Source organism: Heliangelus exortis, chromosome 1 (genome assembly GCF_036169615.1).
Source record: "Heliangelus exortis chromosome 1, bHelExo1.hap1, whole genome shotgun sequence".
NCBI lineage: Eukaryota > Metazoa > Chordata > Aves > Apodiformes > Trochilidae > Heliangelus > Heliangelus exortis.
In genome coordinates this window covers 51545123-51559592 of record NC_092422.1, presented here as the reverse complement: position 1 = coordinate 51559592, position 14470 = coordinate 51545123, and the positions used below count along the sequence as shown (strand labels likewise).

Sequence of the window (14470 nt, the reverse complement as noted above, 5' to 3'; positions counted from 1 at the left end):
TTCTTTTTCCATCTCTTTTTCTTTTTCTTTTTCTTTTCCTTTTTCTTTTTCTTTTTCTTTTTCTTTTCCTTTTTCTTTTCCTTTTTCTTTTCCTTTTTCTTTTTCTTTTTCTTTTCCTTTTCCTTTTCCTTTTCCTTTTCCTTTTTCTTTCCCTTTTTCTTTTCCTTTTCCTTTTTATCTTTTTCTTTTCCTTTTTCATTCTTCTTTTTAGAAGTGTATGAAACATAGACATCTGACCTAGGAACTTCCAAAGACTACCTGAAGTTCATGTATATTTCTGGGTATAAAACAGAAGGTTTATTACATTCTCCATATGAAAAGTACAGTCAAATATGTTTTGAAGTACCAAAGGAAATTACTATTCAGGAAGAGTTCAGATCACAATTCTGTGTTTGTCTTGTGAGGGTCACAGGTTATATGCACTGTGCTAACCTCATTAACATGACTGTATCAGCTAGGGGAACTGTCCTGTGATTTTACATTTCACTTTGATTGTATAGTACAAACATATCCCATTAGTGTCCTTGTCAAAATTCCAGTTTTACACTTTCCTCAGGCTGCAGCTAGAGACAGAACCTCACACAACATCTATGGGGAGGAAACTGAGGTATCTAAAAGATGTATATCACTATCTATACCCATTCCATTATACATCCTTTAGCTCTGATGGTCAGAATGAAACACCTCCAGAGAGCAATTCATCTCAGGCTCAAGTAAATGGCTGAAGTGGATCAAATTAATTGCCCTCTGGAGATACTTGATGCTGTCCTTTATTTATACTGCAGGCTTTGGGCAACCATTTAGGTGGTGAGATGTGCCCCAACTTCAATGTCTATGTTGTCTTGAAAACAGAAGGGAGCCATTTAAGCCTCTTATGGCTTGACCACGTGGGAGTCACATGAAAAGCCTTTGGTGGGATCTCAAGGTCACTGGAAATTTTCAGCTTTCCCAAGATTGCAGCAGAACCTCTCCATGACACAGTATAAATCCAAATGACATGAGACCCTCTTCAGTGTAAATCTCCCACTTATTGCTGTAGCTAAAATGGTCTCTGTGCTGCTGCCTCAGGGCTATGATGGGGCCATTCTCCAACTCTTTGACACCCAAAAAATACTCTTATAACAATAAAAATCTCAGGTGTAAGCAGCTTTGTCACCCATTTGTATGAAGGCAGTTCACACAAGCTGTGGTAGAAATGAGTATCAGATTTTGCAGTATCCAACCATTACAGCAGGCTTTTCCTTTATGTTTTTCCCCCAGTGTACTGTGTCTGACACAGTCCAATGCCTCTTCCATTGGGTGCTGCAGATCTCATCTTTTCTACAATGGAGCTTACCCCAGTGCTGCCACACCTGAAGCTGATACAGCTGAGGTCCAATTTAAGAGAAATTCAGCCTATGGAAAGGCTCCAGGGGCTGCAGATCTGGCTGGAAACAGTATGGTGTGATGGCATCTGATGGCCAAGGAGAGCTGGTGGGGACGAGGCTGTTGCAGGACAGCTCTGTATTAGTGCTGACACCCATGCTCAGGGAGCTGATCATTAGGATTTGTTAGCTCCTCTGGCTGCTGGGAAAAAAAATATTCTTTTTAGTGGAAAGGCACAGTCTCAGTTTTCGAGGACACACACTTATTCTGCTCTTTAAATGAGTCAGTCACTCTTTTCAGTCTAAGCCAATATAGACTTGTGGACAACAAGTCATGTCATTTTTGAAGGAAAAGGTAACAGAGTGCTGTAGTTTTTCCCAGGCTTAATATCAGACAAAACTATCAACATTTTTTTATCTTTTGATGAATTTGCTTTTTAAGCTTAGAGGTACTATAACCATTTACCATGAGTCACTGTAGCTTTATAATACCCTGTAAGATATGCTTTGCAGATGGAGTAAGTTCAGATTTCAAGTTCATTTTAACAGCAAATAAAATGTTTGGCTTGCAAAACTTGCCTTTCAGGAGCCTGAATGTGTTTCCGTGCTAGCAGCTTCCAGGAAACTCTTGGGTTACAATTACAAGAAGTTAAAACTGCAGCAGCAGAATTGTCAGCTGGAAGTCAGTTTCCTTTACACCATTCCTCTTACGCTTGGTCCTAACAGGCTGGCTTAAATACTTTGTTTCTATACTTTTTCTGCTACATTGTTTTGGCACTTTCCTGATTTTTTTTTTTTTTTCCTTTCTGTTTCTAACCTTTATTTACTTGTTCTTTGTTCTGGTTCTTTTACCTTAGACTGGATTACCTATCGAGAGCAGCATTTTCCAACAACCTTTCCAGGTTATGGAACTCTTTCATATTAAGGATATGTTCAGTTCTTAAAACAGTTTAAAGACATTTTTTTGTATTCCTTTCCAGGTTCCCTAATTACATGGTCAGTAATCCAAAGAAGAATGTAAGCAAGGAAGTCTGTGATAAGAAAAATAAAAACAGTGTTTGCTCTAAGGAACAAAACTGAAGCAGACTTCACAAAGTAAAGGAAAAGAAGGAAAGAAGGTAATAGGTGGGATTCAGTTGAAAGAAAGACAGGGATTTTTCTTAAAATAGTAATTCAGACTATTCTAAATGAGAATTCTAATTCTAAATGAGAAACTATGAGTGAAGATAACTAGAGCATAATAGAAAAACTGAAGAAAGACATGGAAATTATTTAATACAGCTTTGCAAACAAGGGATCTAAGGATGATACAGCAAGACAGATGGTATCCCAAAAAGACTGGTGTTCAGTAAACTCAGATGACCCCTTTTCTTTAAATTAAGATGGAAGAAGATGGCCCTGAGAAAGTGAGAGAGTGAGAAAGGACAGGGCTGGAATGCCGTCTGAGCAAGCCACAGAGACAGAGGATGGTTTGTTTGATCCTATCTGTCTGTTTTCTGAGCATAGATCTGAAAGATGATAAGGATTAAAGACCTATTATTCACTGCCCATCATGTTATGGATCTCTTTGCAAAATAAATGTAAAGCTTGTTGAAAGCAGTAGCATTTGTATTTAGTCAGATTTTATTAAATTATCACAGCATTGAGCAAGCCTGTTGAGATGGAAAAAAAAAGCTGCATCAGAAAAAGAGGAGATACAAGGGTTTATGTTTGCTTACTTATTATATACATAAAATACAAAAATAATACATATATTTATATGGTTGTTTGTATTACAAATGCAAGATTTACAAACAATTTGTCGCTGCTGCATCCACTGGAATGTGCCAGTAAATCTGTGGCCTCATGTTTCCTTACAGCTGCTTTTATATTTGGAGTATAAGCCATGTTAGCTTTTGAAGGATTTATCAGTTTAGAAGACAGCTGTGGAATGTTGAGGAGAGAATCTAAGGATGAAATGGTTCCAAAATAAAGCTGTGGTTGACTACTTTATCTTCTGAAATGAGAGGCTTTTTTACAGAGAAAAGACTTCTAATGAAGGAGACAGAGCCTTCCAGGGATCTTCCCCACTGGGAAGCCAGCAATTACTTCCCCACTCTACACCACAGGCTTTGAGGGCTTCATTCTGTGAATTTTTCCTAAGAGAAAAAAAAGGAAGATAATATATGGATGGATGAATGGATGGAATGTGGATTATTTAAAAACATAAAAACATTTTAAAAAATTAAAAAACGTTCCAGCAGGCAGTTTTTTCCATGAGGGAAAATCCAAGCCACATTGCTTAGTAAGCTTCTGGAAGGCTCTTGGATGTTATGGTTGCTACAGACAATACTACACTGAACAAGGTATCTGCAGCTTGGAAATAGAAAATAACCCAATCACTTTGTTGGCAATTTAGTTTGTTCACACATGAAAATAAAACTGAATTTAAAGACTGTCTGGTAGTTTTTGGAAGACAGAAGAGTAGAATCTAAGCAATGTAAACCCTCTGTAGCAAACAAGAATGTACTTTTTTTTTCTTTTGTGTATTTTTTTTTCCTGACACAAGAGAAATACATACAAAACAGCACACCAGGAAAAACTAGGAAATCAAGCCTAAAATTACCCTTTCCCTTAGTCCTTGCAAAGGAAGGCTGACAAATGCTCATGATGCTCATTCATCATGTTTCATAGGAAAATAGGAGACAGCAGGCATCTTGAGCTGGTTTGTGTTGATTCACACACAGGGATCCCCCTCCAAGACTTCTGTCTTTAACAGCTAAACAAATTCCAACTAATCTTGCAAATAAGCCAAGTTTTATCCTAAGTCACATTGGTCACTTGTCACATTTGAAAGGTTCCTAATAACTACTTGAATGATTATTTTGATTGGGAGATGTTTTTAGGTAGCTTGCACCAGGCCATACATTCCAGTCTGTTTTATAGTCACGATGAATATCTTTATTTCTTGGCAATATGTCTGACTTTTGCCCTTTCATTCTGTAGTAATCATGATAATTCCGGCATTCTGTTTTATGATTTTCTTCTTTACACCACATCCACAAATTCACTCTTGCAGCTGTTCCTCATGTGATTATTTCTAGTAGTTTCATTGTGGCTACCCATGTGAATAAGGCTTATTGTTGTGGTATACCATCAGAGGCTTCAAATATGCAAAAAACTGTAAAGGGACAGGAAACTTTCAAACCCTTTAAATAATTTCTTTTGTTTTTGGATATGCATTCTTTTTCTGTTTAGCTTGATTTTTTGGGTTGGTTTCAAAATTGCCCTGCAGCTATTTAAAAATAGCTTTAGAAAGTTTAAAAACTGCTCCCACTGATTTACTCAACCACAGGATAGGAAGTCAACCGCAGGATAGGAAGCAGTTTTAAAACCTGCCAAACCTTTAGCCAGCAGAAATTAGCAAGTTTTTATTTGCTGTGTATTGTATAAAAATACACATGTCTAGATAATAAAATATTGTAAAGATTCTTTTATTTTATGACAGTGATGACATTTGCTTGTGACAGCATAACTGCTGTAACGATTATAAGTGACAGCCAGATGAACTGGCAAGGATGAAAGTGTAGGCACCAAAGTCTAGTATTTTGGAGTATACATTTATATTGGGAAAACAAGCTCTTAAATACACTGCTGTGATGGATATTGGACAAGAACGCACTATAAAAAAAAAAAAAATCTGTTTTCCTTTTCTTGTGAACTGCATATGGTGAAAACTGTTCCCTGGTGCCAGCAAAGATCTCTGCTGCATCAGTTATTTTGCCATGGAGATAGGAACTATGAGCTTTTGGACTCACATACAGTGTAAACAATCACCACTTGATCTCTTTGCTGAATACAGCTCTCATCCTATTATTTATTTGTCTGTTCCTGTTGTGCAAGTGTATCTAAACAGACCTCAAAACAAGGAGCAGTTATCTAAATTCTTTGGGTATGAAGAAGTTACCTACTCAGAATGAAAGAAATGTGAGTTAAGGGAATGAGCAGCCAAGTCAATAATGGAGGATTTGTAATCCTAAAGACTCCATTGCATTATAATGTCTGCAGGAGACCTTGTCTGTACTTTCATGTGTCAGGAGATCTATCAGTCATCTTAGTTTAAAGTGGGTGGGGAGTCACAAATATTTACACTGCAAGAAATATGTTACTGGTTTGTAAGGGATGTAGTCTCATAATAAGAAATACTGTACCTGAATGCTGAAGAATTGAAGTACCAGAATCATTCTGCAGTTTTAATGGAAACATCTTTGATAATATCAAGAAAGCCTGATTACAGATAAGAAATCAGCATATGGTCTGGCTTATCTGGAAATCTCCATCATTACCGAGCAAGAAAAAAAAAAAATCCTCTTCTAAAGCCTACAAAACCCTTATGCTGATAATAAAAGAAAGATGTGTCTCATGGTATGCACTTAAGCAGCTGGTGGTAGTTGTGGCATGACATGAGGCATCTCTTCAAAGTATACTGCAACCCTGAACAGCAGCTCAGTGAAAGCTCTGAATGTAAATACACATTTTAAATCGTAGAAATTAAACTCTAGATTATAAAAAAATCTGTGCTAATTGCTACAAAACTTTATGCCTTCATTACCTTCATAAATGGAGCCTTCATTACCTCAGTTTGACACAAATTATCTAAAGCCAGTTTAGATGAACCTAAAAAATTGAAAAGAAAATCATATTTAGCCACTCAGAACTTCTGCATCATTCTCCTATCATCTTTTAAATTGCACATTTGTGGTACTCCATTGCAAAAAGAAGGAAGTAATCTGGAATTCTGCTCACATTACCTGACTAACTCCCCAACGACCAATACAAGCAACTTGTTACAACTAACTCTGAAGAAGGAATATCATCCCAGAAGCCTGAAGTCAACAAATACATTGTCTGATAAACTGAAAGAGGTGTCATAACTCTATTATGAGTCAGTGGAAAAGGCAGGAAGTGAATTATTCTGTATCCTCCTGAACTTGCATAGGAACTTATTTAGGTGCAACTACAGTTACTCTAGTTGGAGCTTAGCCAGGGCGTGAGAGGGAACACCACTTCTGCTTTTAAGAAAAAAGTTGTATTTATGCCATGTAGGAGTGCAGAGAAAGATTTAGTTGCCTATATTAATCTTGCAATATCTCTGCTGAACATGAGGAATATAACTGGGAAAATGAGCTTTTAGAATTGCACCGTAATAGGTAGCAAGATCACAGAGGAGTTCCTTGCTCCTTCCTCAAGTTTCTATTGCCAAGGTCACAATTAATTAAGCCTAAATCACAGAGTTACACTGAAATTGATTACATCATTATGCAAAACAAGTGATGTAGGTAGTTTTATGAACAGTAATATGCTGGAAGCTACGGAGAAACTTCCAGTAAATCCTCTTGTCCCTCACTACATTATATACCCAGATTTCCAGGAACAAAACAGCATTTTTTGCATTTCTATTTATGAGCAACAGACACGCATGCACATACAAACTCTTTCTTACTATTATAATCAAAAGAAACAACATCAAGGCAATATATGGTGTATCCACATTTCCTCTACCTTACACTAAATAGCTGCTTTCAGGTAGTTGAATTTAAGATGAATAAAAGACTTTGAAAAACTGGGGACGGTCTCTGAGGAAAAAAAAACTTAAGAATGCGTATTATGGATTTCATTAAGTGTATCAGTGCTGTATAATCAAAGTAATTTGTAAATGTTTTTACATTTCTGTCCATAAACTTTGGCACACTGCTACGTTCCACTGGAAGAGACAAAAAAAAAGAAAAAAAGACAAAAAACCCCAATAAAAACTACTATTTGGAAATATCTGTATGCATCACTTGGAATGGATGAATTAGCTGTATCTGGGAAAAAGTCAGACTTAGCCAGATGCAGAATAACCACTCTATTATTCCTGCCAGGCACTGGGAGAATTTTAAAAAGGAGCTCAAATGAACATGCTCCAGGACATCATTGAGTGGGTTAGTATGCTTGAAGATTCTAAGAAAACCACTCATCAGTATTATCATTTTACTCAGTTATTTTTTAATGCTTCCATGTGATTCTTACATTTGACTTTCATGGTTTTGCCAAAGGTTCTCATTATGTGATTTTTACTCAAATAACCTTTTGCTTTACAATTCTAGTGGGCACCAAAAGAGTTTATCTTTTTCATTTCTGGAACAAACATAGACAGGTTGATTATTACTAGAATGATTCAGACTTCCATAAAATTCCAGGACGTGACCTACTTGGTCCTGAAAGTGTAAATCCTTTTGCCTTTACCTCTTGCTATTAAACACCCTTACTAAATAATAATTGAATAATAATATATTTGCAATTATATCCATAAAGTATTACTGCATTATACACATTTCTATTAAATAAAGAAAATAAATGCTTTCGTACATCAGCATTGTAAGTGAAAATTGTGTATTTTGAAGTAGCAGAGAAGTTATGCTACAGTCAAAATGTTTTATATCTTGATCCTGACATTTGAAAAAATGCATTCCCCTTGACGTTTAAACAATGAGCCAAGACTTTTCTTTCATATATTTAGCTACCATTATTAATTTTCTTTGTTTCATAACTGCTACCTTACCATTGCATCTTACCAGCTTTTGTGTTTTTCCTTTTGTTTACACTCATATTTATTCCTGCTTTCATGTTTTTTTCAACTGAACATGTTCAGCCAAAAAGAAACCTTGATGATTGTGGTAATGTCATCTTTGGGGTATCCTGTATGGTCTTCCCAAATAAAATACCACTTACCTGCTTGATGTATCTTTCCTATCTATCCATAGAGGTATCACTCAAACTAGGAAGACTGTCCCTTTTCCAAAAAGGATGTATATATATGAGAAAAATTTATATATAGCAAATGTAGTTAAATTATGCCATAAAGTCAGTAGATTGGACTATTTTTTTGTCAGAATTGTCAGAATTCAAAGCACCCGAGTGCTTTAAAAATAAAACAGAATTTTATTTTAGGAAATGATCATCTATTATTTATATAAAATCTAGGGTATGTTTATTTGTGGAGGTTTGAGATCTAGATACGTCTTACAGGTTGAGACAAAAAAAAAACCCAAAACTCAACAAAATATGATCCTAATATAGCTCATTGTAGTTACTTTAGCTAAATGTTTACATAGCTGCTCATCCAGTTCTCTATTCAGAGAATCTCTCTCCCAAGTATCCAATTTTCTGACTTATCAACCTAAACATTGACTGATAAACACACAGGTTCTTGGATATGTGAAACCAGGAACTTGAGGTGCCTTTATTGTGCCTGACGGATCTCCCTCTCTACACATTCTGTCTTCCTTAAAGAAATTATAAACTGATACAAGTGCTACAGTTGTGACAGACATCCTACTAAAAAAACCCAGAGCTCATGTGTTTGAACAGATGAACATTTGATATAGATCTGCAAATTATCTGCAGAAAGATCCTTCGCTGACAAAAACTCCCTTGGTTTAAGCCACACGTTTGTGATTTTGGACTTTCTTTCCTCTGTCATTCTGAAAGAATCACCTCAGTTATTTGGTGTCTTATTAGTTACAGATATATCTGTGAAGCATCCAAAAAAGCAGGCCCTCTGGTAGGCATTTTGTAAGTATGGCCCCTAAGATACAATCACTTTGTGAGCTTTTTTTTGCTTTTTTTTTCCTGCCTGAAAGTCCTCCCCACCTTGCTCCCAGCACTTGGTTGCTTACCATCAGTGGCAAGCTGTATATTCAGTGTAGAAAAGTGTTTTCAGTTTAGATAAGAAGATACCTAAGAAGATCAAGGCATGCAAGCCCTAACATTCCCAAATTATCCGAGTATATAAATGTAGTCATGAGAGGTGCCTGATGCCTACACACCTACTGAATTTAACAGTATTAGTAACCAGCCTCTTGGAAGAAATTCCAATTAAAAGGGCAAACTGTATTAAAAGTAAAATTAAAAGTACAACTGTACTGACAAATAGAAACTGTGAGAAGAATGTAATGATAGGACAAGGGTCATAATGGCTTTAAACTGTGAGAGAGTTGATTTTGCTAAGAGGTTAGGAAGAAATTCTGTGGTGTGTGTGAGGTGAGACACAGGCACAGGTTGCCCAGGGAAGTTGTGGCAGCTCCATCCCTGGAAGTGTTCAAGGCCAGGTTGGATGGGGTTTGGAGCAACCTGGTCCAGTGTAGAAAATAAAATTAAAATAAAGTAATATAGAATTCTTTTCTTTTTTAAAAAAATTAAATTAATTAAATTAATTTTAATTAAATTTTTAAAAAAGTGTTTTTTCTTATTTTTTCTTTAAAATATCAGCTCAAGTCCACTCTCAAAGGACGAGGTGGAAGGTGGGAAGAGCTTTGGCTCTGAAATCTCAACTAAAAAAAAAATCCCTTTCTACAACCTGGTCTAGTGGGAGCAACCCCACTAGCAGGTGGGGTGGATTTAAATGATCTTTAAGTTCCTTTCCAACCGAAACCATTGCATGATGAATGAAACCCTGGTAAGCCTGGGGGAAGTTCCCGGTGGCGGGTTCAATCCGAGGGTGCTGGCAGGCCCTGAGGCACAGAGCAGGACGCTCTAAAGCTGGGGTGTAGCTAGGTGGAGGTTAAACACGTCAGTCTGCGTATATTCACTGTAATTACTTCTGTCTTTATGGCGACGATTTAATTTTGAAATGTGAGGGTGCCTCGGGGGAGCCTGACTCCTCACGCTTTGGAAAACCCTGACGCCCCAGGCTCCACTGGCAGCAAACCAAGCTCCATGAGGATGCCCGAGCAGCGAACGCGCCCGCCCCCAGCCGCGACCGCTGCAGCCCCACCGCCCGTCTCCCAACTTTCTGACCTCCACTCCACGTCACGGGGCTATACAGTCCCACGCGCGTGCCTCTACCTATAGACACCGGTGCCAAGCCCACGGGCAGGACCCACAGCCGCGGGGCCCGGGCCCGGCCGCACTGCCGACACCGCACTGCGGCCGCCGCTCCGCGACGTTTTTCCTCCCTCCGGGACGCTGCGGTCACCCCCGCCGCCACAGCGGGGATTTGCCGCCCACTGCCGCCGCTCGAACGGAGCTACGCTCACCGCCGCATACCGGAGGGGGGGGGGGGGGTGGGGGGTGGTGGGAGGGGAGGAGAGCGGCGCGGCGCGGCCCATCCCACCGGGGGGCACGACGCCACCGGGCACGGCCACCACCACACACACGGCTGCGGTCACCGCCGCTTGCCGCTCCCCACCCCGCCGAGGGCGGGCGGGGTCTGCCCGGCAAAGGGCGGCGACTTCCGTCCGCAGGCGGCCCCGCCCCTCACCTTGGGCTCGGTGCCGCGCTGAGCCAATGAGGGTGGGGAATCGCAGCCGGGCAGGTAACGGGGAGGCCCAATCAGAAAAGCGCCTGCGGGAACAGGTGGGGGGGGTGGGGGGGTGAGGGGGCAGAAGGGGGCGGGGCCTCGTCCCGCCGCGCGCATGGCCCCGCCCCTTTCCCCCCTTTGCCCCCCCCCTCCCTCCCAATCGGGCCCCGGCGCGGCGGCTGCGCGGGTGCCTGCGGAGGAGGTGGGGGGGGGGCGCATCCCGGGGGGGGGCGGGGGGAAGGAGAGGAGGGGGAGGGGCTACCTGGTGCCTGGTGCCTGCCAGGAGCGGCGGCGCCGCCTGCGGCACCCGCCGGCGGGGCTCGCGCCCGCCCCTCCCGCCCTCCCTCTTTCCCTCCGCCGCCTGAGGGGCCGCCCGGCGGCCGCGCCGTGAGGGCAGCGGCCGAACCGGCCCGGAGGAGAGCGGAGGCGGCGACGGCAGCGGCAGCAGTGATAATAACAACAACAACAACAACCATGGCAGTGGTGGCACCGGAGACTCGGAAGTTCACGCGGGCGCTGAGCAAACCCGGCACGGCGGCCGAACTGCGGCAGAGCGTCTCCGAGGTGGTGCGCGGCTCCGTCCTCTTGGTGAGTGTGGTGTGGGGGCGGCCCGGCCCGGCAGAGGCTGCGGACGGATTGGCGCGGGGGGGGAGCAGCAGCAGCCGCCGCAGCCGCCGCCGGGGCCTCTTAAGGCTGCGGGGGGGGAGTGAGGGTCAGGCGGTGACCCAGAAGGAGACGATCCCTTTGATCCCTCCCGGGCCCGCCCGGGCTGTCACGGCAGCGGGATGGGGGGGGGGAATGAGGGGAGAGGCCAGTGCGGCCCCGCTGCGGGCTGGTGGCTCCTCGGCTTCCCCGGAGGCTGCTGCGTGCGGGCTGAGGAGCGGGTGCAGCCGCAGGCGGGACCGGGCGCTCGCTGCCAGCGGCGGCCGCGCCGAGGGCGCCCTGGGATGCGTTGTGCGCGGCCGGGCGCTCCCGCCCTCCCTGCTGCGAACTTCTCGGCGTGAGGTGAATGGGGGTCGGCAGCGGCCGACGGAGCTCTACGGGTAGAAGCCGCCCCTTCTTCACCCTGACCTGCCGCCTTCCTCCTCTACCTGTGGAGCGGGTGCAATTGGCTCTTATTCCCTTTTGACTGAAAGGCTTCGTCGCGCGTGAAAATAGTGGTGGAAAAGTGATTATAATTTTTTTTTTTTTTTTCATCTTACTACTGGCTGCACGCTTTACAACCAGAACACTTTTTCTTTTTTTTTTTTTTTTTTGTGTTTGTGTGTATCGTACAGAATGAAAGATGAGTGCTGGCAAGCGTAGCGGGAATGTTTTAATATGTTATTTGTCCCTGCTGTCTGTACTGTGCTTGCACATGGTGCTTGTTCTTGCCAGTTCACAACTGGGCGCAATAGTTTAATTTAAACTGCTGAGAGTAAATTTTCACGAAGGTGTTAGGTGGTGAACTGAGGCAACTGGGACCGAGAGAGGAAGAAAGGTATGTTTTTTTGGCCTGGCTCTACCTAGGTGACGACGTCTTAAACAGCCTCAGCAAGATTTTTCAGTTTCTCTCTTGGGGCTCTTATTCATGGTATGCACGTGTTTTCCGTGTGGTTTTGTTATCTCCAAGGGGAATGTTTCGGTAAGCACTTAACCCTGTGAAGGTAGAGAGGTTTTGGTGCTGGGGTTCCTGACACTGGAAGCTGATCTGTCATTTGTTCTTCACTCTTGCTAATGCTAGGTACAGTCTTGTCTAACTTTTTTTAACTGCTTGTCAGACCACTGTTTGCCTTGTCCTAGCTAGGTGATGTGTGAGTAACAAATGTTCTAGCTGTAAATCAAAGGCAAATACCTTTCCGCAATAAAGCAAATGGCTTTAAAATTAAATTACTCTGTATTTAATTGCTGGTCACAGAATACATAATAGAAAACCTAATACGTATAGTTTAGGGTTTGCCTGAGTACTGACAGCTTTCCACAGGACACTAGCAAATATATGTGTAATGAGCATCCAGTATATATTAATGCTTCTCCAGGAATCAAGTCTTTCCTGGGAAGAATGGAAGGACATATATATTAAGAAATATGTTCATATTGAGGGATTTAGGTATTTTCATGACACAAGAGTAATCTGCCATCCTGCCCTCCCCTTTCATAAGTTTTTTTTCCTTACTTCACTTATGACTGGTGTCACTGAGATGAGCTGGGGAATTCAGGTTGATAAAATACGTAATAGAATGGTATTAATTTATATTCCAGGTATTTTTGCCATGACAGCATATTCTGCAGAATGTGAAGTAGATGAAATAAGTGATGGTTTGAAGTGGTGTACTGGCTCAGTCTTATTCTGCATTAAGGTCTTCCATCACTATTTTAGAAAGCAAAAATAGCGACATTCATGGTGACTTAACATTCATGTCAGGTTTGTGATCCTTTTCTATTAGCTTGATCCCCATCTCTCTCCTGTACAGTCTTGTGCTGAAGTTCACCTTCCTGTTTCAGCTATGTTTTGCCCCTGCTGTTTTGTCTTTCCTGCTATCTTGAATGCTGTTCATTTTATCACTGAACTCCTATGTTCCTGAGCACACACTGTTTAAATCATGTTTAAAAGGCCAGTGGTTGCAGGTTTACTTTTATCTTCTTACCTTTTCTTCCTCTGTTGAATGTACTGTAGCTCTTGTTGAGCATTGTGATGTTTGGAGTGAAATTGTATTTTTTTTTTTTTTTTTAAGAAGAAATTTAGATGGGACAGTCTTTCTTTTTCAACAAAGACTTTTAAAAACATACACTCTTGTAAACTTGACAGGTTGACCTATTTCTTGACTGTTGGAATTTTTGGACTCTATCATCAGAAAAATCTCTTAGGCTGACCTGGTAAGCAGAGAATTCTTGCCAGTACTATAGGGGTTGTGGAATATTCCATTCAGATGCATGGCTTTAACAAAATATTAAGACACCCTTCCTTTCCTAGGCTGACTCTCAAAGCTCTTTGATAAAGCACCCTAATAGGATTTTTTGATCTGGGTCATCAACAAAATGTCTAGCTTAAAACATTATTCAGCATTGGTGTATATAATGTGAACTCACTGTCATTGCTCACTCTAATAAATTCTGAAGTTTTCCAGTACTGAAAAACTGCTGAAACTGGTTTTCATTGGTTAGGCTTGCAGTGTGGGATCCCGAAGTGGGAAAGAATGAACTCAGACGAGCAGCCCTTGATGGGAGAGCTGTCCAGATGTGTGCAACCAAGTATTTATTGCTTCTGACCATGCATCTCTGCAGCAGAATATACTGAGCAGTGATGCAAATCATCCAGTCATGTCTTGCACTAGCAGATAAAAGTGAACTGCTAATACCTCTGAGGCTGTATATATTCTCTAACTTGTTATTGTGGCTACTTTCTAACAGTTCCATCCATTTTTACCATTGAAAATGTATTACTCTACGCTTTAAAAAAATAATAATTTTCGGATTGCTCTTCATATTGGAACTAAATTGAGAGATTTTTCTGCCAACTGATAGACTAAACAGCTTGGCTGAGTAGTAAAAAAACATTAAGCAGATGTGGTTAGCCACGCTAGCTTTTGTCACAGAAAGAAGCTATCTTGTCAGCATTTCACTTCTCATAGGTTCCTGCTCTTAGATGTAGCTTGTTGGACCAGCAAGTACAGTTTGGTTGGCTGAACTGAGAGCTTATTTGGCAAAATCAGCTTTTCCCTATGGTATGTGGCACATAATCTATATTATTTGGGTGGAGTTTTTGCTATTTTCTGCTTGACAGAAGCATCCTTGATGAACATTG

General features: G+C 41.5%; 1 protein-coding gene and 1 long non-coding RNA gene across 5 annotated transcripts in view; one reads left to right on the top strand and one right to left on the bottom strand.

The window, feature by feature from the left end:
• Positions 1-546: 546 nt before the first annotated feature.
• On the bottom strand, positions 547-10437 carry LOC139795403 (uncharacterized). Its single transcript, XR_011725482.1, has 2 exons — positions 10219-10437; positions 547-1559 (listed from the first exon to the last, which is right to left on the bottom strand). It is a non-coding gene; the product is annotated as an uncharacterized lncRNA (long non-coding RNA).
• Positions 10438-10916: 479 nt separating this feature from the next.
• The window catches only part of DOCK9 (dedicator of cytokinesis 9), a 119989-nt gene continuing 116435 nt past the window's right edge, over positions 10917-14470 (top strand). For all 4 annotated transcript variants that reach the window (XM_071742447.1, XM_071742436.1, XM_071742466.1 and 1 more), the window contains exon 1: positions 10917-11274. In XM_071742447.1, coding sequence (XP_071598548.1) covers positions 11161-11274 — 114 coding nt within the window. In that variant the 5' untranslated portion in view covers positions 10917-11160. The remainder of the gene's footprint in view (positions 11275-14470) is intronic.